The 23,787-nt window shown below is 40.5% G+C and overlaps 1 protein-coding gene across 2 annotated transcripts in view; it reads right to left on the reverse strand.

Annotated features, from left to right (window-relative positions):
* Positions 1–23,787, reverse strand: part of slc37a3 (solute carrier family 37 member 3) — a 55,782-nt gene that overhangs the window by 28,970 nt on the left and 3,025 nt on the right. Inside the window, exons 2-3 of one of the 2 annotated variants that reach the window (XM_034032057.3) lie at positions 6,414–6,546; positions 5,612–5,726 (exon numbers count right to left, since the gene is read on the reverse strand). In XM_034032057.3, coding sequence (XP_033887948.1) covers positions 5,612–5,726; positions 6,414–6,490 — 192 coding nt within the window. In that variant the 5' untranslated portion in view covers positions 6,491–6,546. Of the gene's footprint in view, positions 1–5,611; positions 5,727–6,413; positions 6,570–23,787 lie in introns of both variants that reach the window. The other variant, XM_034032058.3, reaches the window with a different exon arrangement.

Consider the following 23,787-nt stretch of genomic DNA (forward strand, 5'->3'; position numbering starts at 1 on the left):
CTTTGGTCACAGTAAAACTAAGTTTACAAGAGTTTAAAATTAAAATGGGCATTTTTCCCAGGTCAGGAATGTGGGTCAGGACTGTCAAGATTTCGACAAGCTGTTGCAGGGTGGATAGGTACTTATTTCTGGTGAGATACAGCTGTGTCCCTCTAGTGTACAGACAGAGACATTAGCAGACCGGTTTCCCTTTGAACCTGAAGTGTTGGAGGAGCCCAGAAACCACGTAGCCAAAAACAGAGGTCCCAAGCTAAACCACAAAGGCTTCCCGGGGGAAAGTGGACCGGGAAAAGTGCAGAGCCACAACACAGGTCCTCCCAATCCAGTGGTGTGGCAGAACCATTTTTAGAGCCAGAGGATAGTCGGGATAAAGACTGGGACGAAACCCTTAGATTTTAAAAAAGAACAGATTAATGACCAGAATTTACAGTATGCATTTAATCAGGTGACAGATACTGGAGGGTATTATAGGCAAAATCGGGACAGTTTTAATGTTCTGCATTTTATTGTGGATAAAGATCTATTGTATAGAGTAAAACAGAGGATGGGGATGGTTGGAGCAGTTGTTAGTACCTGGGCTGTTTAAAGAGATACAACTGGCTCATAAGACCAGGGAAAAAATATTACACAGGGTTTACTGTCCGGGAATTTATAACGACTCCCTGCCGGGAGGGTCAATTGGTGTCAGGTCAGAAACCCAAACAGGCTCTGCTAATTCCATTGCCAGTAATACAAGTACTGTTTGAATGCATAGTGATGGATTTGGTCACACCGCTTGAAAAATCCAAAAGCAGGTTCTCAGTATATTCTAGTGATACTAGATGATGCTAGGAGATACCCAGAGACTATTCCATTAAGAAACGCTAATACTTAAATGATAGCGCAGGCATTGGTGCAGGTCTTTGCGAGGGTAGGGATTCCAAAAGAGAACATTTTGGATCAAGGAACCCCATTCACGTCCGCAATAATGAAGGAACTGTGCAAATTATGCCACATAAAAAAAAAAAAGATTAAAACCTCAATTTACCACCCCCAAACAGATGGTCTTGTTGACAGATTTAACAAAACACTAAAACAGGTGTTAAAGTTATTAAATATGATGGGAAGGATTGGGATAATCTGTCATATTTGATGTTTGCCATTAGAGAGGTTCCCCAGGCTTCGACAGGATTTTCACCTTTTAAGTTATTATATGGTAGACAACCAAGAGGTATTCTAAATATAGTAAGGGAACTCTGGGAGGAAAAAGCAAGTACAGTGGACAGTGTGATAGATTACATTGTTAAAATGAGAAACAGAATGACCCAAATCAGTGCCCTGGTTTCAGAAAACTTGATTAAAGCACAAGGACAAGACAGTTTGCAGTGGGGACAAGGTTACTGTCCCGTTACCCTCACACGTACATACATTTCTAGCTAAATGGCAAGGGCACTACCAAGTAGTACAGCAAATCAATGAAGTAAATTAGAAGGTATTTTAGCCAGGTAAAAGAAAGCCCTGTTAAATTTACCAAATTAACGTGTTGAAACCGTGGAAAGAAAGGGATACACTTGTAGCAACAGCACAGGAGGAGGACATGGATCTGCCCCCCGACATGAAGGCTAGTGTAAGTGAGTGCCAGCTAAAAAATGGTGAAAATTTGACAAATAAACAGAAAGAGGCAGTTAGATCATTAATAAATAGAAATAAATATGTATTTTCAGAGGTACCAGGTAGAACCAACTTAATTGAACATAAAATCATAACTCCTCCCATGGTAAGAGTTCACATAAAGCCTTACAGGGTTCCGGAAATCGGAAAGGGTCGATATGGCAGAAGTCAAGAAATGCTGAAACTGAAATTAACTGAGGAATCAAATAGTGAATGGTGTAGCCCGGTGGTAATGGTACCGAACCCTGATGGAACTGTAAGATTCTGCACTGACTGTCTTCAGGTGTCCAAAATCAAAGCTAAATTGATAACGACCCTGGACCTAACCAAGGGTTACTGGCAGGTACTGCTGTCAGCCTCCTCTAGAAAGAAAACAGCGTTCAGCGTATCATTTTACTGCCATCTGGCTTACATGGGGCACCAGCCACATTTCAAAGGTTAATGAACTAGGTACGCGTGAGCAGTTTGCCGCAGTGTATTCAGACGATGTGGTAATCTGCAGTGTCGATTGGGAATCACACATTGGAAAGGTTGAGGCTGTGTTAGAGTCCCTGAGAAAAGCGGATTAAAAAGCCAATATAAAAAAATGTGCGTTTCATTTTTAACAACCATTTATGTTACAGAGAGATGCCTTAGAGGTCGGCTTGGGGCAGTGCTGTCACAAATATACGAGGGTGAAGTGCACCCTGTATTGAAGCAGGAAGCTTTTCCCCAGAGAGAAAAACTATGCAACAATTGAAAAAGGAGTGTTTATTATTATTATTATTATTATTATTTATTTCTTAGCAGACGCCCTTATCCAGGGCGACTTACAATCGCAAGCAAATACAAATACATTCAAGTGTTACAATATAAGTCATACAATAAGAACAAGAAATACAATAATTCTCAAGTGTGACAAACCACAATTCAATAATACAGCAGATAATAGTGAAAGTTACATCAGGATATGATTAAATAGTGATAGTTACATCAGGATATGATTAAGTACAAAATACTACAGATTAAACACTTGGCAGATTACAATATTCTGAGGTACAGGATTAAATGCAGTAAAATAGGGGGCAGATAAGAGCAAAATAAAGCATATTTAAATGAAGGGTGATAGTGTCCCAGGATACAACAGAGGAGTTCTACAGGTGCTGTTTGAAGAGGTGAGTCTTAAGGAGGCGCTGGAATGTGGTCAGGGACTGGGCAGTCCTGACATCTGTAGGAAGGTCGTTCCACCACTGCGGAGCAAGGGTGGAGAAGGAGCGGGCTCGGGAGGCAGGGGAGCGTAGCGGAGGTAGAGCCAGTCTTCTAGTGCAGGCGGAGCGGAGAGGTCGAGTGGGGGTGTAGGGAGAGATGAGGGTCTGGAGGTAGCTGGGTGCAGTCTGATCAAGGCATCTGTAGGCTTAGCAGTGAAATGGGCGATACAACCCTCCCTTTGCTATTATCTCTGGGGTAACCCAGGAGGCTGTGTGGTCCAGTGGTTAAAGAAAAGGGCTTGTAACCAGGAGGTCCCCGGTTCAAATCCCACCTCAGCCACTGACTCATTGTGTGACCCTGAGCAAGTCGCTTAACCTCCTTCTGCTCCGTCTTTCGGGTGAGATGCAATTGTAAGTGACTCTGCAGCTGATGCATAGTTCACACACCCTAGTCTCTGTAAGTCGCCTTGGATAAAGGCGTCTGCTAAATAAACTACTAATAATAACCCAGAACCCTAACCCTCCGCTATTATCTCAGGATTAGAAAATGTATGCTTGTGACAGACTCTGTGCTCATACAGTGGATGCACAGGAAAAAAAAAAAAGACAAAAATGCAAGAATAACCAGGTGGTTTCTGGCATTACAGCCTTACTATTTTGATGTAAAGCACAGGAAAGGAAAATATAAATGCTGATTTCTTGTCAAGGTTCCTCCAGACAGGGAGAGATTTGTGTGCCTGATCCCACAGGATCAAGCAAAGGGGGAGGACATGTGATGGTGTACATTCCTAACTGGAATCTGGAGGCTTTAGGGCCCTGGGTTTGAAAGGTGCATGCCAATGTGAAGGTACTAGGAGGCCATGTTGGTGAAAGCCTCCTAAATTTTCTAACGAATTGGGTAATGATGCCCTTCGTATCAGTGATATCATGGGGCAAGTACAACAGGGAAGAGTAGGCTTTGGTTTCAGTTTGTCTCCCCCGAGATGGCACAAAGCAGTTCCAGCTGAAAGTAAGAGAGGATGAGGCGTGTCAAGGTGCAGTCCCAGGCTAAGCAGTGAGATGAGACAATGTGGAACAGCGCAAGATTGGCTGGCGAGACCTGTGGACAATGGAACAGAGGAGGATCCGCTTCCTAATCAGGTCCACATATGATGTTTTTCCATCACAGCAGAACCTGAATGTGGGTAGGGGAGAACCATCATGTCCTTTATGTTCATCAACGGCTACCCTGAAGCACATTCTTACTGGCTGCAAGGTGTCTCGGAGTCACGGTCGCTTCACTTTGTGTCATGACCAGGTGCTGCGATGCTTGGCATTAGCACTGGAAGAATGGTGTAATAAGATCAACAGCTCACTGCCAATATCAGCAATAGCTGCACACAGAGAACGCCATTCCTCCATCTGGGAGAGAACCAGCAAAATTATGGGACAATTGCAGGGTAGAGATTGGAGAATGCAAGCAGATGTTGGCCAGTACCTTATTTTCCCACCTGAGAGCAGTGGAGCAGTGGGAGCGGAGAGTCTGGGTTTATCCAGTAGAGGTGGATCAGTGGGAGTGGAGAGTCTAGGTTTATCCAGTAGAGCTGGGTTGTCAGGGATTTGTTGCGCACTCCATGACCCGGCTTCTCAGAGGTAATGGATTCAGTGGACAGCAGTTGCAGTGTATAGTGCAGGCTCTATCCGAGGAGGCAGAGAAAAGTTGCAACTGCCTCTGGTTGAGGAAGAAAGAGGCCGATTGGGGACCTTAACCACACAGCTGCTTATCCCACAATTTCCACGTGGAGCGCAAACGAGTCCAAATTTGTCACTCCTGTGAGAACAGCGTGCAAGTCTTTTCGATGTGCTTCAGTTAATAAATAAGAAGACAATATGTTACTAAAATCCACAGTTTTATTTTTCAATGGCAGATGGCAGCTGTCCCTAAAAAATGTGCTTGACAGACCGGCCCATCCATAGATAGCACAGCTGGGAGTAAGAAATGGACGGCAGCTAGCTACAGAGAAGTATATATTTTTACAGAGGGTATTTATTTTTTTGTGATGTTACAAGGGGTTGTAAGGAACTTATTTACTCTGCTAATGAAGTACACTTCACAGATAATAATGCACACAACTGTGATACAAACCAGGAAGATTACCACATCAATCACCCTGTATGACATGATTGAAAATTTGCGACACAAGTTTTCTGATGTATATGTGCCAGATAAAGACATTAGCACAGATGAGAGTTTGAAGGCCGTCTGCTTTGAAATCTACAGCACAAAAAAGAATTTCTAAAAAGTGATGAGAGTTTTTGTTGTACTGTTGTTATAATGCTGCAATTGTAAGTAAAGTGGTCTGCGTTGGGAGCGGTGCTGGGGCACCAGCAGCACTGCCGAGCCTTCCGGAGTTGTTGTGGGCTTGTCGACCAAAGACAGGAGATGGCGCTAGGGAGGCTGCACTTTGGCTGATACCTGGAGCCAGCATTACACTTCAGCCATCAACTCCGGGCCAATGGGAAATCCACGTCACCTGGTGGAGGGAAAGCGCTGAAGGCAAAGCTATGTATTACTTGGTCTCACCAGTATGATCTCATTTTATCTGGACGAAAGCCAAGTCCAATATTAGCATGAAGTTAATAACAGCTACTCATGTTTTAAAAAAAAAAAAATCAGGAGCCTGAATGTGCCACAAAGAAAAACATTGTACTCAGCTGCCTTTCCTCTCTTTATAAGGGGCTGTATTCATACCATATTATTATACAAAGCTGCCCTAGTGCGGCAGACAACATACCTGCCCAGGAGCCAGGATGGGGAGACTGGCATTCTGAATGGAGGGTGTCCACTGGGCTGTTATGCTGACCTTTACATTACTGAATGTCTTTCGAGAAGCATGGAGCAGGGCATAGCTGGAGAAAGAAAAAGTGCAGGAATAAGAGCAACAAAAAACAAGAAGAAACAAGTGCAAAAATGTTTGCATGCATCAAATAATTTTTCAAGATAGTTTCACTTAATGTATAGCACTCGCGTATAACCCAGAGAAAGAGACTTCTTTTGTGTTCTATTCCATTGCTGTTCAATGTTCTTAAATGCTTACATCGCAATACAGAAGCTGCACATTGTTCAGCTGGTTATCTTTGCACATTTCATTTTATAGTTTAGCATATTTATTAAACTGACTTTTTTATTCATTGTCTTTTACAGTCTATGTTTTGATTGCTGACGTTCTGCATATGTTAAAGCGCTCTGCGGCAACTTGCTGTGAAAGGCGCTACACTAAATAAAGATTGATTGATTGATTTCACGATGTAGTTTTTCCTGCCATGTAATACTATCAGTTAAATTTCCTGTGTTACAGGTAATAGGGCCCCACTACAGTAAGCCAACAATATGAACCTATGTGCAGTTAGGTTCTATTAACAGTTACACAGGAAGTGAATAAAGACAGAAAACCAATTGTTCCTTAACTACATTCAATTAAATGAACAGTTCCCAAGTGCAAAGAAAACAACGGATGTCTGTTCTGTTTTTAGTGTGACAGGGCCTTGTGATCACACAGGAGGAATGCACTATAAATACCAATGCAATACATTTACCTTAAGAACGTAAGGAGGAAAACAAGCAGGTGGTGCTGGGTGTACTGGGACAGGAAGCCACATCTCAGGAGTGCCATTGCAGGGATCTGGAGACTACACCACTGAAAGGACTACAAGGGGACACAGCAGACTCCTGGAGACAAAACCACAGGGATGCTAATGCAAAGGGACAACAGCTTGAATTAAAGGGATGTTTAATATGATCTTCATTTAGTGTTGTACAATGAACTGCACTTATTAATCATATAAAAAGAATCTAAAAAAGTGGTTCTCAAAACAAAATGCTTTGGTGGCCTCATAATATTTAAAAAAATAAATAAATAAAAATCCTAAGTATATTACAGTCAGCACTCACATATCCGACCCTATAAAAGCTTGACTTCAGTGATGGTTAAACGCGTGTGACGCATATCTGATTATTTCATTTTGACCCGTTCCAACCCTGGTCCGTTTTTCAGGGAACACAAAAAAGATACAAATGTCAAAAATACATAGCTGAAAGGACTGTGTTTTAAAATAAGTAGGCTTCCATTTAGATGCACTGTATTGGTTTTGTTGGTACAGTACTATATTTTCAACAGAAGTATTTTAATTCAGAACAATATGATTCTGAAAAAATCACTTGCCAAAAGAGACAACAGTGGACCCAACAGCAAAATGAAATCAAAATGGAATGAAATCAAACACAGAACTGTGTAAAACATAAAAGACAATGCAATTTAACATAAGATTCTGAAAAAAACAACACAGTATCCAGAATTAAAACAGTATCCAAGTCAGTAAGTCAGTATTCAAAATTGCAGAACTATAGTGCTGCTCGAGAAGGCCCTAATGTCACAGTTCACTTGCAAAAGAAAATGCACAAAAGCAACTAAAGATCTCAGATTTTTTTTTTAAAGCAACTAAATACACCACAGTATCTAAACTGTTCAATGATGAACTGTTTTACACTACTTTTTACACACCACCACGGGCTGCGACGGATAATCAAATAAAATTGTAACACTGAAGGAGATGGGCTTTCTATCAGAAAACTGGTGACAGAGTCGGAAATCGCGTGTGGCGGGTAAGTGCATTAATTTATTACAATATATTTTATATACACACACACACACACACACACACACACACACACACACAAATACAGGGGCGGCCAATTTCTGAAAAAAAACTTGTTGTCCAAGGGACAAAATGCTAGAGAAATCTACTTGTCCTTCTTAAAAGGATTTTGGTTTTATTTAGCATTGAACACAATCAATTAATGATTAACAGGGGCGGACCTAGCTTTGTAGCTTGACTGGTTCACTAAATTCTTCAAGATACACAAAAGGTTCCCTGTGACCCCACCTCACCTCAACAAATGTATACCACACTTTAAGGAAATGTTTCTTTCAGTGCAGTTTGGAACACATTTGCGAGTACATTTAAGTAGCATATAAAGAGTACAACTATAATAAGCAATACTTGAGAGTTATTCAAACATTAAAAAAGCTTCTGCCTGTTTTATCCACTCTTTCTCTATAAGCTGAATTCAACTTCTGATGTACAGGTGTTTTAGTTTGTTGCATCACAGACACATTGTATTACTGCTGATTTGTGATTTATAAAGAACGTGTGTACAACCTGTCACGTTTCTCAGATTTTTTACTGTTTTTCTACCAAAATGCACACGATATTTACAGTAGGCTCCATCAAATTCTGCAGACATAAAATGTTTTTTTCTTTTGTTTATTTCTAGGACATATTTATTTTACTTAATAGTACTATACCATACTTATTATAAAACGGATTGTTAGAATGCTGCATGCTGATTGGTCCATCAGTGTTCCAAGCCGTTACAATATCCAGCACAATGTCACGATTAGGAACTACTCAGGAACAAAGGCAAGTCTGTCACTGCACCTGTGCTAACCAAGTACCTGCACCACCAAAATTAAAGAAAACACCTGTCAAAAAATACCTGCTGTCATGGAAGCTAGTGAAGACATCAAGGTGTCTTGTCATATCTTCCAGTTTATGTAAATTTGCACAACTAACCAGTTTGCTATTTTAAACAAGACGCTGCTCTGGTATTTTATTTGTAGTAGGCCTACATATCAGTCATTTTCTGTAACTTCAGTCGGATCCAGTTGTCAAATATTCAGTTTTATTTTACTCCTTTCAGTTGGTATCAGCCGTCGTTTTGCAAAACTGACTTCATTAATTTAATTTATTTGACAGTATTTACATTACTACATGCAATGTCTTAACCACACACACACACACACACACACATAGATACATACAGGTAGTGGACAAAAAAATGGATACACCAATGTGGCGTTGGGCCACTATGGTATCCTGCTCTGTGGAGTTCTCGGCGGACCATTTTTGATGAAACTTGCTGCTCGTGCCCCAGGTTGAAATTTGCAGTCAATTGATCTGCAGTTGCTTGCCTGGTTTTGCCTTGCACTTCGAATTAATGCACGGATATCACGATCCTGGAGTATGCACTTCCGCCTACTGTTGCACTTTGCTGATGTTGTCTTTCCCTTGGCGTTCCATGCCGACATCACCTTAGACACCGTTCCTCGTGAAACATCAGCAAGTTGAGCTGTCTTGGTCACTGAAGCCCCTGCCAAACGCACCCCAACAATCACCCCTCTTTCAAAGTCAGTGAGGTCTCCTCTTGCAGCCATGCTAGCCATAATGATAGGCAACCAAGCCTGTCCAGTATTTTTATACGTGACCCAAAGCATGCTGGGAAGTTATTTGCTTAATTAACGTATGAGCCACATCTGTGTGGAAGCCCTTGCTTTTGGGCAGCAGTGTGGAGTAGTGGTTATGGCTCTGGACTCTTGACCAGAGGGTCATGGGTTCAATCCCAGGTGGGGGACACTGCTGCTGTATCCTTGAGCAAGGTACTTTACCTAGATTGCTCCAGTAAAAACCCAACTATATAAATGGGTAATTGTATGTAAAAATAATGTGTAAAGAAATAATGTAATTGTATGTAAAAATAATGTGATATCTTGTAACAATTGTAAATAATAATAATAAACTTGGTGTCCCTCATTTACCCAGGTGTTTCAAATTTTTTGTCCACTACCTGTGTGTGTGTATATATATATATATATATATATATATATATGACGTGCTCAAATTTGTTGGTACCCTTACAGCTCATTGAAATAATACTTCATTCCTCCTGAAAAGTGATGAAATTAAAAGCTATTTTATCATGTATACTTGCATGTCATAGAATAAAGCAAAGAAGCTGTGAAAAGAGATGAATTATTGCTTATCCTACAAAGATATTCTAAAATGGCCTGGACACATTTGTTGGTACCCCTTAGAAAAGATAATAAATCATTGGATTATAGTGACATTTCAAACTAATTAGTTTCTTTAATTAGTATCACACATGTCTCCAATCTTGTAATCAGTCATTCAGCCTATTTAAATGGAGAAAAGTAGTCACTGTGCTGTTTGGTATCATTGTGTGCACCACACTGAACATGGACCAGAGAAAGCAAAGGAGAGAGTTGTCTGAGGAGATCAGAAAGAAAATAATAGACAAGCATGGTAAAGGTAAAGGCTACAAGACCATCTCCAAGCAGCTTGATGTTCCTGTGACAACAGTTGCAAATATTATTAAGAAGTTTAAGGTCCATGGAACTGTAGCCAACCTCCCTGGGCGAGGCCGCAAGAGGAAAATCAACCCCAGATTGAACAGAAGGATAGTGCGAATGGTAGAAAAAGAACCAAGGATAACTGCCAAAGAGATACAAGCTGAACTCCAAGGTGAAGGTACGTCAGTTTCTGATCGTGCCATCCGTCGCTTTTTGAGCGAAAGTGGGCTCCATGGAAGAAGACCCAGGAGAACTCCACTTTTGAAAGAAAAACATAAAAAAGCCAGACTGGAATTTGCTAAAATGCATATTGACAAGCTACAATCTTTCTGGGAGAATGTCCTTTGGACAGATGAGTCAAAACTGGAGCTTTTTGGCAAGTCACATCAGCTCTATGTTCACAGACGAAAAAATGAAGCTTTCAAAGAAAAGAACACCATACCTACAGTGAAACATGGAGGAGGCTCGGTTATGTTTTGGGGCTGCTTTGCTGCGCCTGGCACAGGGTGCCTTGAATCTGTGCAGGGCACAATGAAATCTCAAGACTATCAAGGCATTCTGGAGCGAAACGTACTGCCCAGTGCCAGAAAGCTCTGTCTCAGTCGCAGGTCATGGGTCCTCCAACAGGATAATGACCCAAAACACACAGCTAAAAGCACCCAAGAATGGATAAGAACAAAACATTGGACTATTCTGAAGTGGCCTTCTATGAGTCCTGATCTGAATCCTATCGAACATCTATGGAAAGAGCTGAAACTTGCAGTCTGGAGAAGGCACCCATCAAACATGAGACAGCTTGAGCAGTTTGCTCAGGAAGAGTGGGCCAAACTACCTGTTAACAGGTGCAGAAGTCTCATTGAGAGCTACAGAAAACGTTTGATTGCAGTGATTGCCTCTAAAGGTTGTGCAACAAAATATTAGGTTAGCGGTCCCATCATTTTTGTCCATGCCATTTTCATTTGTTTTCTTATTTACAATATTATGTTGAATAAAAAATCAAAAGCAAAGTCTGATTTCTATTAAATATGGAATTAAAATGTTTGTGCTTCGGTACCAGACTTCCACAATACAGTTTTCAGAAACTTGCGTGGCTCTCTACAAATATACCCGGAGTGCCTTTCTAGCAACAGAGAGAACAAGGGAAAATACATAAATAAAAACTACTTGTCCGACAGGCAAAGTGTAACGGCAAAACGTGTTGGGTGTCCTACAAATCTTGTGTGACGTGTATCTGAGTGTCGTATATCCGAGTGCTGACTGTATATGAAAAAGTGCCAGATACTTGGAATTTGTGACCGCTACTGTGCACCCCCGGTGAGCGAGAACACTTTGATGTGATTTGACCAAATTTCTACTTTCCTTTTAAGAAAATTGACATGTTACCAATTAAGAAAATATACATTTTTAATAGTTTGTTTCAAAATACAGTACTAATATGAATTATATACAGTATTTATATGTTTGTATATAAACGTTTAACATCTTTCATTAAATAAACTTGCGATTAAAACAATGTATATGCACGTTTGGTATAGAAGAGTATCATAACTTTGTATCTGTTCTACGAAGCGTCAGTAACGGAATCTGTAGATATTTTGTTCCTGTAAAGTCAGCTTCAGCAAGTGACAGCTAAACAGTCCAACTAAGAGACTGTACTAGGACTATGCTCTGCAAAAATGAGCACAGCATTAACTATACATAAGGTTATGTGCATAATGATTTCTGTTCAGTTTTCAAGCAGCCTAAAAATTACAGGTAGATGAATGCAGTTTGCATTATCGTGCATTTAAATACGTTATAAATTATTATTATTATTATTATTATTATTATTTATTTATATCCAGGGCGACTTACAATCGTAAGCAAATACATTTCAAGTGTTACAATACAAGTAATACAATAAGAGCAAGAAATACAATAACTTTTGTTCAAGTGTGACAAACCACAATTCAATAATACAGCAGATAATAGTGATAGTTACATCAGGATATGATCACATAGTGATAGTTACATCAGGATATGATTAAATACAAAATACTACAGGTTAAACACTTGGCAGATTACAGTATTCTGAAGTACAGGATTAAATGCAGTAAAATAGGGGGCAGATAAGAGCAAAATAAAGCACATTTAAATGAAGGGTGATAGTGTCCCAGGATACAAACAGAGGAGTTCTACAGGTGCTGTTTGAAGAGGTGAGTCTTAAGGAGGCGCCGGAATGTGGTCTGTAGGAAGGTCATTCCACCACTGCGGAGCAAAGGTGGAGAAGGAGCGGGCTCTGGAGGCAGGGGAGCGTAGCAGAGGTAGAGCTAGTCTTCTAGTGGAGGCGGCGCGGAGAGGTCGAGTGGGGGTGTAGGGAGAGATGAGGGTCTGGAGGTAGCTGGGTGCAGTCTGGTCAAGGCATCTGTAGGCTAGTACAAGAGTCTTGAACTGGATGCGAGCGGTGATCGGGAGCCAGTGGAGCGACCGGAGTAGTGGAGTAGCGTGGGCGAAGCGAGGCAGAGAGAACACCAGGCGGGCAGCAGAGTTCTGAATGAGCTGGAGCGGACGGGTGGCGGACGCAGGGAGGCCAGCCAGGAGGGAGTTGCAGTAGTCTAGGCGGGAGAGTACCAGGGCCTGGTGATGATGGTTCTGTGATTTCATATTGAAGTTCAGTAAAATTATAATTATAGCAGAATACATTATGTTAACGGCAAAGTGAGATTTTATCTAAGGACTGGGAATCACCAACCTGCTTAAGTGTAATCTCTTTTTAAGTGTATAAATATTTCTGAAAAATTGGTTATTATTACATGTAACACGCTTAACAGGGGTGTGCAATTTTGGAAAAAAAAACTTCTTATCCATGGGACAAAATGCTAGAAAAATCTACTTGCCCTCCCACCATCCCACAAAACACACACAGAAATAGACTATAGCTTTTAGAATTGTGCTTTTATTAAACAAACAATCAATTTAGTGATTAATAATAAAGGTCTGCCTGTGAGCAGGCTTGCTGGTGACGCCAGGCCTGGAAGAAGACGGACACACAGTCAGGACTGCAGGGTGGGCCAAAACAAACAGACAAAACACAAAGTAAAGTGAACCCTAAATCAAACCAGTAGAGTGCTGGTTTAAAGCCAGCGTGAGGAGCAATTGCTTCTATTTGTTTCTAGTTCTTACTGTCTCGCTTTCTCGTTCTACCTCTGAACACTCTACCCTGTTCAGTCAAAGCAGCAGGTTTTTATATTCTGGCAGAGAGATTAGCTCGCTCTTAAATGACCTAGTTTATCCCTCTGCCACATTTGGCACGGGGTTTCTCATCTGTGTGGTCAACAGCCAGTTTGTCAATAACCACTTCCTGTTGACCACGCATTCTCACGATTTTATCTGGAGGTCAAACAATAACAAAATGGCGTGTTTTAAATACACAAAACAGTACATTTAAATAATACAAAACAACACAAAACATAAAATACACAGGGTCAGGGAGTACCTTAAAATCAAATGTAATTCAGAATATACTTGCCCACCTAATTTGTGTCATTATACATGGAAAATCAGACTTCACACACCATGCCAATGGAGATATCTTTTAATAGGAGGTGCTGCATTTCAGTATCTTAGGTTTCGGTTTCGATTACCGTGTATACCATGATTTTAAAGCACAGCATTACCGGACAGCAGACTAAATTGCTTTACAGAACCAAGAATGCTTACCGACCCGAAAGAAAAAATAGGCCTATATTTTTTACAGAAGATGTTGATGAGTTGACAGATCCATCTGATAGTGAACTTCTTTACACTATGCACCAGTCGAACAATTTAGTGTAAAACGAAAACCAGACACAGTATTTATACAATTCTTTCTGATCCTACTTCCCGAGTGTTGTGGCTCCACTGATGCTTTTACAGGTTTTAGGTATGAGATCACGAGATTACACTTATGGAGACGTGAATTTCCGAGGACATTTTAAAACTTAGACTGAAAACAGCTGTTTAGAAAGGTATAATATGGTATACTTTCAGTGGGTATTTGCCTGATACACAAGTTGAAAGTCACGTTATGTCAAACAGGTAAAATGTTCACCTGAGCAGAAGGGTTAAAATGACTGGTTTCTAACTACATCACCCAGAAGAACAATGCTTGTTTAATATGTTTTGGTTTCCTATATGGTCAGTGGCGTCGTGCTGTCGGTCTCACAGCGCAAAGCTTTATTAAAATAATGAAGTCAATCTATAGCTTTAAAAACCTACTGCCAACCACCCAATTACATTTTTTTAAAAAATACATACATTGCTAAACCATTACATATACAATAGTTTATAGATTTTTGTAATTTTATTATGTTAAATATTCTTCTTAAAGCTGGTGGTCAAACTGTACTGGGCTCCTACTACAGACAAAGGCAATGCAATAGCATTGCTGCATTCTTATAAATGCGTTTGTTACTGTGTGTGACTGAGGGTTTGTCAATTATAAGGATACCATAAAACTTCAAATAATCGCCGGTCTCCAATACGCGCCGGGGCTGCTGGGAAATATGGTAAATAGACGCCGGGTCTCTTTTAAAACGTCGGGTTATGAATAACACTATGTAACACAATTTTTGTTCCTGGGTAGTAAGTGTTATTTCCTAATTGCTTATGCCTCAAAAGTATAGAAAATGGCTATTATTCCCCACAAACTTTGCTTTTGTGACCAGGACAGTGATATTTTGAAATTTACCTATTTCTAATGAGAAAATTTGTGTCTTTTCGTTCACATAAAGTCAGAAAAAAACAACATATGAATCCAAATTAACATGTATTTATACTAAAGTAATACAAAAATGACTACAAAAGATTTAGAAGTGAGTAGTTTTTCGAGATTTACGATTATACTGTAAATCACTTTCACGAATCAGCCCCCAAATGTTGTCTCCCATCATGTTCTCGTTATACTGTCCTTGGTAGCGGCGTTCAAAGTCCAGTATATCCTGGTGGAAGCGCTCTCCTTGCTCCTCCGAGTACGCTCCCATGTTCTCCTTGAATTTATCAAGATGAGCATCAAGGATATGGACTTTGAGGGACATCCTACAGCCCATTGTGCCGTAGTTCTACACCAGAGTCTCAACCAGCTCCACATAGTTTTCGGCCTTGGGATTGCCCAGGAAGCCCCGAACCACTGCGACAAAGCTGTTCCAAGCCGCTTTCTCCTTACTAGTGAGCTTCTTGGGGAATTCATTGCACTCCAGGATCTTCTTTATCTGTGATCCGACGAAGACACCGGCTTTGACCTTTGCCTCAGACAGCTTAGGGAAGAAGTCTTGAAGGTACTTGAAGGCTGCTGACTCCTTATCTAGAGCTCTGACAAATTGTTTCATAAGGCCCAATTTGATGTGCAGTGGTGGCATCAGCACCTTCCGGGGGTCCACCAGTGGCTCCCACTTGACGTTGTTCCTCCCCACAGAGAACTCGGTCCGCTGTGGCCAGTCCCGCCTGTGGTAGTGCACCTTGGTGACCCTGCTGTCCCAAAGGCAAAGATAGCAGGGAAACTTGGTAAAACCGCCTTGGAGACCCATCAGGAATGCCACCATTTTGAAGTCTCCTATGACCTTGATGCCATCTCAGAAAAATGCAGATATGTATCCACTTAGGCAGCTGGAACTAAACTGAACTGGTGGGCTTAAGGCCCCTGTATTTATACTACTATTTATATTACCGGAAAGTTCTAGAAAGTTCTAGAAGTTACTCCAAGTTTACTCAGCACTGAATCTATCTGGAATGTTCTGGAAAATAGGTAAATTTCAAAATATCACTGTCCTGGTCACAAAAGCAAAGTTTGTGGGGAATAATAGCCATTTTCTATACTTTTGAGGCATAAGCAATTAGGAAATAACACTTACTACCCAGGAACAAAAAAAAATAAAATAATTGTTACACGGTGTAATAATATCATGCGCGTCATAAGGAATGTTCCAGTCAGTACACACACGGCTATACAGCGAGCTTACCAATGTGTTTTAAAATAGCGATGAAAAGACCCTGAGGCTCAGGATGAATGATAAGAAAACTGAATTTAAAATTACTTTAAGGTACACGTAATGCATACAGTTTTTTTTTTGTAATGATATTATTCATTTTAAAACCAGTTGTGAAGCTTTTTGAGCGTGCTGAAAGTAACAGGGTATTAGTGAGCGTGCTGAGTATTAACAGGGTTGCCTTTAGTGTATCTGTACATGTTTTTTTTATTTTTTTATTAACAGTATTTCGTGCATTTGAGTCTTGCAATGAATATTCGTATTTTGCTCCTTTTCCAGTGTTCTTATTTATCAATGTACACGTTATAAAAACAAATTAGTCACTGTTGCTTTGATTTTGTGATAACTGGTACTTGTACTGATTTTCTTGTTAATTTTAAAAACAGTTTGAAGCATTTTTGAGTGTGTTGTGGGCCAACAGTATGAACTTATTTTTCGATATTTACAGGGTTGCATTTTTTTTTCGTATTAACACAGTATTTCATGCGGTTGTTTTGCAATGAAGATTCGTTGCTGGTTAACTTTTCATCGATTGTCCATGCTTACCAATGTAGATGTTTTGACTTTGAGAGTGAATTATATATATATATATATATATTGTTATACTAGTGGGGTCTAGTGTATGTGAATATCTCCTGTGTTTGTATTGTCAACTGTATGTATTGGTTGTGTTTTATGTATTGAAACCCCCAAGCACTCCCTCCTCTGTCTCTGAAATTGTTACATTTGTGTGGCGGGAAGGAGCCTTGTTATATAAACTCGGAGCGGGAGTATTGGCGCGCTCTGATTCCCAGCTGCGTTAGGGTGAGGTACTGTACTGCGGGACTGTGCTGCGGTATGAGTGTACTACACGGAGGGCCTTGCAGTGCTGAATACAACCTCTGTACTGTTACATTGTTTTCTTAATAAACGGTTGGTTTCAGTTAAACTGGCTGAGTCAGTGCATTATTTTCTGCCGCCGGATAAAGCAAGCCTTTGGTCTCCATCCACCCTCCAACGATCTGCGAGACTCGCGCAGCGACCTGCCCGGGGTAAGCCAGTGAGTAAGCCGACCGAGATGGACGGGCAGGAGGTAACAATATATATATAATATATATATATATATATATATATATATATATATATATATATATATATATATATAGACACACACACATACATACACTGTCGTTTGTACTGGGGGGGGGGGTACAGTACCAACTGTTCTTACCCACTGACACAACCTTTAATGATGTTGCTGTAATGTTGTAATTTACTTATGTCGTTTCTATAAGATTGTGTGCAGGCAGCTTTATCATGATTGCATCTGAAGTATTTGCAGATGTTAGTGATCTTGCATAATAAACGCAGAGTCTCAAATAGTCGCCGTTCTCCAATAGGCGCGGGGCAACTGGCAAATATTGTAAAGTTTAGAGTTAAGCTTTTTTTCTTTTTTTTTTCATTTGTATGTGCGAGACTTCTGCATAGGAGTTTTCAGTACCTTGCGTGACTCCCTCGAAATCTGCAGGAGTTTCTAGCAACAGAACGTTGTGACAAAAGAAGAAAAAAAGTACTTGTCCGACAGGCAAAGTTGAATGTTAAAACGTCCTGTCCCTCACACAAATCTTGCTGTCCCAGGTGTCGGGCGATAGGAATTGCACACCCCTGCTTAACTATATACCTGATTTTTCAGATATATGTATATGAAATCACAGCACCATCAGTTTAGAACATATTTCAATGCACAATAATGAAAACTGTATTCATCTACATGTAATTTTAGGCTACTTGAAAACTGAACAGAAATCGTTAGTTTGATTGCAAGTTCAATTGGTAGAAATCAGAGTTTTAATGACTCAAGTCAATGACTCCACATCAAGTCGCAATTTTTCGTGACTCAAGTCGAGTCCCTGCAAGCAAAGCATTTAATAGAGAAAAGTGTAAGGTACTGCACGCAGGCAATAAAAATGTGCATTATATCATATGGGAAATTTCACTATGAAAAAGACCTAGGAGTTTATGTTGACTCAGAAATGTCGTCTTCCAGACAATGTGGGAAAGCTATAGAAAAGGCCAACAAGATGCTTGGATATACAGTGAAAAATGTTGAATTTAAATCAAGGGAAGTAATGTTAAAACTGTACAATGCAGGGGTTCCCGAGTGGCGCATCCAGTAAAAGCACTCGCTAGAGTGCAGGATGCACTCTACAGTCTGGACGTCGCCGGTTCGAGTCCAGGCTATTCCACAGCCGACCGTGGACGGGAGCTCCCAGGGGGCGGCGCTCAATTGGCCGAGCGTCGTCCGGGGGGAGGGAGGGTTAGGTCGGCCAGGGTGTCCTCGGCTCACCGCGCACCAGCGACCCCTGTAGTCTGGCCGGGCGCCTGCGGGCTTGCATGTAAGCTGCCAGTGCAGGGGTGGTAGAGGTGAGCTGAGCCTAAAAATAATTGGGCATTTCAAATTGGGTAGAAAATAATAAAAACTAATTGGCAACGACTACATTTTTAAAGAAAGAAAAAAGAAAAAAAAAACCTGTATAATGCACTAGTAAGACCTCATCTAGAATACTGTGTTCAGTTCTGATCACCTCGCTACTAAAAGGATATTACTGCTCTAGAAAGAATGCAAAGAGCAGCGACCAGAATTATTCCGGGTTTAAAAGGCATGTCATACAGTGCCTTGCGAAAGTATTCGGCCCCCTTGAACTTTGCGACCTTTTGCCACATTTCAGGCTTCAAACAAAGATATGAAACTGTAATTTTTTGTGAAGAATCAACAACAAGTGGGACACAATCATGAAGTGGAACGAAATTTATTGGATATTTCAAACTTTAACAAATAAAAAACTGAAAAATTGGGCGTGCAAAATTATTCAGCCCCTTTACTTTCAGTGCAGCAAACTCTCTCCAGAAGTTCAGTGAGGATCTCTGAATGATCCAATGTTGACCTAAATGACTAATGATGATAAATAGAATCCACCTGCGTGTAATCAAGTCTCCGTATAAATGCACCTGCACTGTGATAGTCTCAGAGGTCCGTTTAAAGCGCAGAGAGCATCATGAAGAACAAGGAACACACCAGGCAGGTCCGAGATACTGTTGTGGAGAAGTTTAAAGCCGGATTTGGATACAAAAAGATTTCCCAAGCTTTAAACATCCCAAGGAGCACTGTGCAAGCGATAATATTGAAATGGAAGGAGTATCAGACCACTGCAAATCTACCAAGACCTGGCCGTCCCTCTAAACTTTCAGCTCATACAAGGAGAAGACTGATCAGAGATGCAGCCAAGAGGCCCATGATCACTCTGGATGAACTGCAGAGATCTACAGCTGAGGTGGGAGACTCTGTCCATAGGACAACAATCAGTCGTATACTGCACAAATCTGGCCTTTATGGAAGAGTGGCAAGAAGAAAGCCATTTCTTAAAGATATCCATAAAAAGTGTCGTTTACAGTTTGCCACAAGCCACCTGGGAGACACACCAAACATGTGGAAGAAGGTGCTCTGGTCAGATGAAACCAAAATCGAACTTTTTGGCAACAATGCAAAACGTTATGTTTGGCGTAAAAGCAACACAGCTCATCACCCTGAACACACCATCCCCACTGTCAAACATGGTGGTGGCAGCATCATGGTTTGGGCCTGCTTTTCTTCAGCAGGGACAGGGAAGATGGTTAAAATTGATGGGAAGATGGATGGAGCCAAATACAGGACCATTCTGGAAGAAAACCTGATGGAGTCTGCAAAAGACCTGAGACTGGGACGGAGATTTGTCTTCCAACAAGACAATGATCCAAAACATAAAGCAAAATCTACAATGGAATGGTTCACAAATAAACATATCCAGGTGTTAGAATGGCCAAGTCAAAGTCCAGACCTGAATCCAATCGAGAATCTGTGGAAAGAACTGAAAACTGCTGTTCACAAATGCTCTCCATCCAACCTCACTGAGCTCGAGCTGTTTTGCAAGGAGGAATGGGCAAAAATTTCAGTCTCTCGATGTGCAAAACTGATAGAGACATACCCCAAGCGACTTACAGCTGTAATCGCAGCAAAAGGTGGCGCTACAAAGTATTAACTTAAGGGGGCTGAATAATTTTGCACGCCCAATTTTTCAGTTTTTTATTTGTTAAAAAAGTTTGAAATATCCAATAAATTTCGTTCCACTTCATGATTGTGTCCCACTTGTTGTTGATTCTTCACAAAAATTACAGTTTCATATCTTTATGTTTGAAGCCTGAAATGTGGCAAAAGGTCGCAAAGTTCAAGGGGGCCGAATACTTTCGCAAGGCACTGTATACATACAGGCTTAAAGAATTTAATCTATTCAGTCTTGAACAAAGAAGACTACGCGGCGATCTGATTCAAACATTTAGAATTCTAAAAGATATTGACAATGTCAACCCAAGGAACTTTTTTGACCTGAAAAAAGAAACAAGGACCAGGGGTCGCAAATGGAGATTAGATAAAGGGGCATTCAGAACAGAAAATAGGAGGAATGTTTTTTACACAGAGAATTGAGGGTCTTGAACCAACTCCCCAATAATGTTGTTGAAGCGGACACCCTGGGATCCTTCAAGAAGCTGCTTGATGAGATTCTGGGATCAATAAGCTACTAACAACCAAACGTGCAAGATGGGCCGAATGGCCTCCTCTCGTTTGTAAACTTTCTTATATTAACTGTTCTTGTTTTGTTATTTGTAGACGGCTAAATATCCGGAAGCTGTCTCCGTTAAGCCAGCATTAGACCCGGACTGCACTGCACCACTGTATTCACTATTCACATATTTACAACACCACTTGCACCAAGGAGCACTCCCTCTTGGACTTGTGAGCATATGTGTGTTTCAAAGTGTGTGTCTTTACTGTTATTATTATTTCGGGACTGAACCCTGTGGTTTTACTGACTTTACACATCGTTGTGTATAGTCAGTATTATTATTTAAAAGCAATTAATAAAGCTTCGTTTTCACCACTTGAACTGTTGTTGCTGTGTTTCTAATCACTGCTACACCTGTGCACTACAGAGCACTCTGCCAGGGGCATTCGGTGTCTGAAGAGCGGAGACAGACAGACAGCAGCCAGGCAAGGACAAAAGCAGATATAAAACATCACAGAATAAAAAAGGGGAAACACTGTAAATCTCATGTATGCGACTTAGAATTATATTAGACCATTTATTCTGTCTCACGTGTTTTCATATATAGATATGTTTTTAAAACATATATATTAAACAAAATCAAGAAACAAGTGGATATAAGCATATACTATTTCATGAACTAAATGTATCACGTACGTTTTTTCCTTATATATTTTATTCATAAATATTTATTTTGAGAAAATAAATTGAGAGTAGTGCCTATTATTGCTTATAAAGACCCTGAGAATAAATGTGTATTTTGTCATTGCAATCACTCAGGTGAAAGACTGTCTTGTAATCTGCCCAAACATCAATATTTTTCAACAAAACTTTCAGGAAGTATTGTAAGGTCCCTCGGGTCACAGAAGAACACATTTTTACTTAACTTACTTAACTTAAAAAATATATATATACAGTACTGTGCAAAAGTTTTAGGCAGGTGTGAAAAAATGCTGTAAAGTAAGAATGCTTTCAAAAATAGACATGTTAATAGATTATATTTATCAATTAACTAAATGCAAAGTGAGTGAACAGAAGAAAAATCTAAATCAAATCCATATTTGGTGTGACCACCCTTTGCCTCCAAAACAGCATCAATTCTTCTAGGTACACTTGCACAAAGTCAGGGATTTTGTAGGTATATAGTCAGGTGTATGATTAAACAATTATACCAAACAGGTGCTAATGATCATCAATTCAATATGTAGGTTGAAACACAATCATTAACTGAAACAGAAACAGCTGTGTAGGAGGAATAAAACTGGGTGAGGAACAGCCAAACTCAGCTAACAAGGTGAGGTTGCTGAAGACAGTTTACTGTCAAAAGTCATACACCATGGCAAGACTGAGCACAGCAACAAGACACAAGGTAGTTATACTGCATCAGCAAGGTCTCTCCCAGGCAGAAATTTCAAGGCAGACAGGGGTTTCCAGATGTGCTGTCCAAGCTCTTTTGAAGAAGCACAAAGAAATGGGCAACGTTGAGGACCGTAGACACAGTGGTCGGCCAAGGAAACTTACTGCAGCAGATGAAAGACACATCATGCTTACTTCCCTTCACAATCGGAAGATGTCCAGCAGTGCCATCAGCTCAGAATTGGCAGAAAACAGTGGGACCCTGGTACACCCATCTACTGTCCGGAGAAGTCTGGTCAGAAGTGGCCTTCATGGAAGACTTGCGGCCAAAAAGCCATACCTCCGACGTGGAAACAAGGCCAAGCGACTCAACTATGCATGAAAACACAGGAACTGGGGTGCAGAAAAATGGCAGCAGGTGCTCTGGACTGATGAGTCAAAATTTGAAATATTTGGCTGTAGCAGAAGGCAGTTTGTTCGCCGAAGGGCTGGAGAGCGGTACACGAATGAGTGTCTGCAGGCAACAGTGAAGCATGGTGGAGGTTCCTTGCAAGTTTGGGGCTGCATTTCTGCAAATGGAGTTGGGGATTTGATCAGAATTAATGGTCTCCTCAATGCTGAGAAGTACAGGCAGATACTTATCCATCATGCAATACTATCAGGGAGGCATCTGATTGGCCCCAAATTTATTCTGCAGCATGACAACGACCCCAAACATACAGCGAAAGTCATTAAGAACTATCTTCAACGTAAAGAAGAACAAGGAGTCCTGGAAGTGATGGTCTGGCCCCCACAGAGCCCTGATCTCAACATCATCTAGTCTGTCTGGGATTACATGAAGAGAGAGAAGCAACTGAGGCTGCCTAAATCCACAGAAGAACTGTAGTTAGTTCTCCAAGATGTTTGGGCCAACCTACCTGCCGAGTTCCTTCAAAAACTGTGTGCAAGTGTACCTAGAAGAATTGATGCTGTTTTGAAGGCAAAGGGTGGTCACACCAAATATTGATTTGATGTAGATTTTTCTTCTGTTCACTCACTTTGCATTTTGTTAATTGATAAATATAAACTATTAACATGTCTATTTTTGAAAGCATTCTTACTTTACAGCATTTTTTCACACCTGCCTAAAACTTTTGCACAGTACTAATATATATATATATATTATGCATTGAAGAAAAAAAAAGCGAAGTTTGTTCTGAACTACTTTATAATGTTCCCCAGAGTGTTCTGAAAAAAAGGACACCATTGGCAAGATTCTACTGTAAAAAATTGATTTTTAGTAAATTTTTATAGGAAGAGTCAAATACAGCCAAAAAAAGCCTGAAAGGGTTAATAATTATTGCAACACAGCGCACCCTAACCTCTATGTTAAGTAACTGGTACTTATACCCTTTTTTCTCTCACTGCTTTGTAGCTGACTGATACACTGTTTAATGTATGTGTGTGTGTTAAAATAGTTTTATAAAAACTTTCATTTTTACATCCTTGGTCCATTCTGTTGCAACTACACAAATAAAATAAATAAAATATTCATTCCTTTACAGTTGTCACAGGCCCTGTCCACACTATGCCGGGAACACTAGAACCTCCAGGTTTGAGGTTTTCAAATTTAAATTTCTCTGCGTGTCTGAAAGTTATGCGGTTGTCCGTTTATGACTTTTCCTAAATACATGTATTAAATACCCTGACGGCATTTGAAAGGCAGGATCACGAAAATAAGAATTATAATCCCACCCAGGGATGACGTTCTCAGCAAAAAAGTGCAGGTACTTATTGTTGGAACACTTTA

This window comes from Acipenser ruthenus, chromosome 14 (genome assembly GCF_902713425.1).
Source record: "Acipenser ruthenus chromosome 14, fAciRut3.2 maternal haplotype, whole genome shotgun sequence".
NCBI classification, from domain to species: domain Eukaryota; kingdom Metazoa; phylum Chordata; class Actinopteri; order Acipenseriformes; family Acipenseridae; genus Acipenser; species Acipenser ruthenus.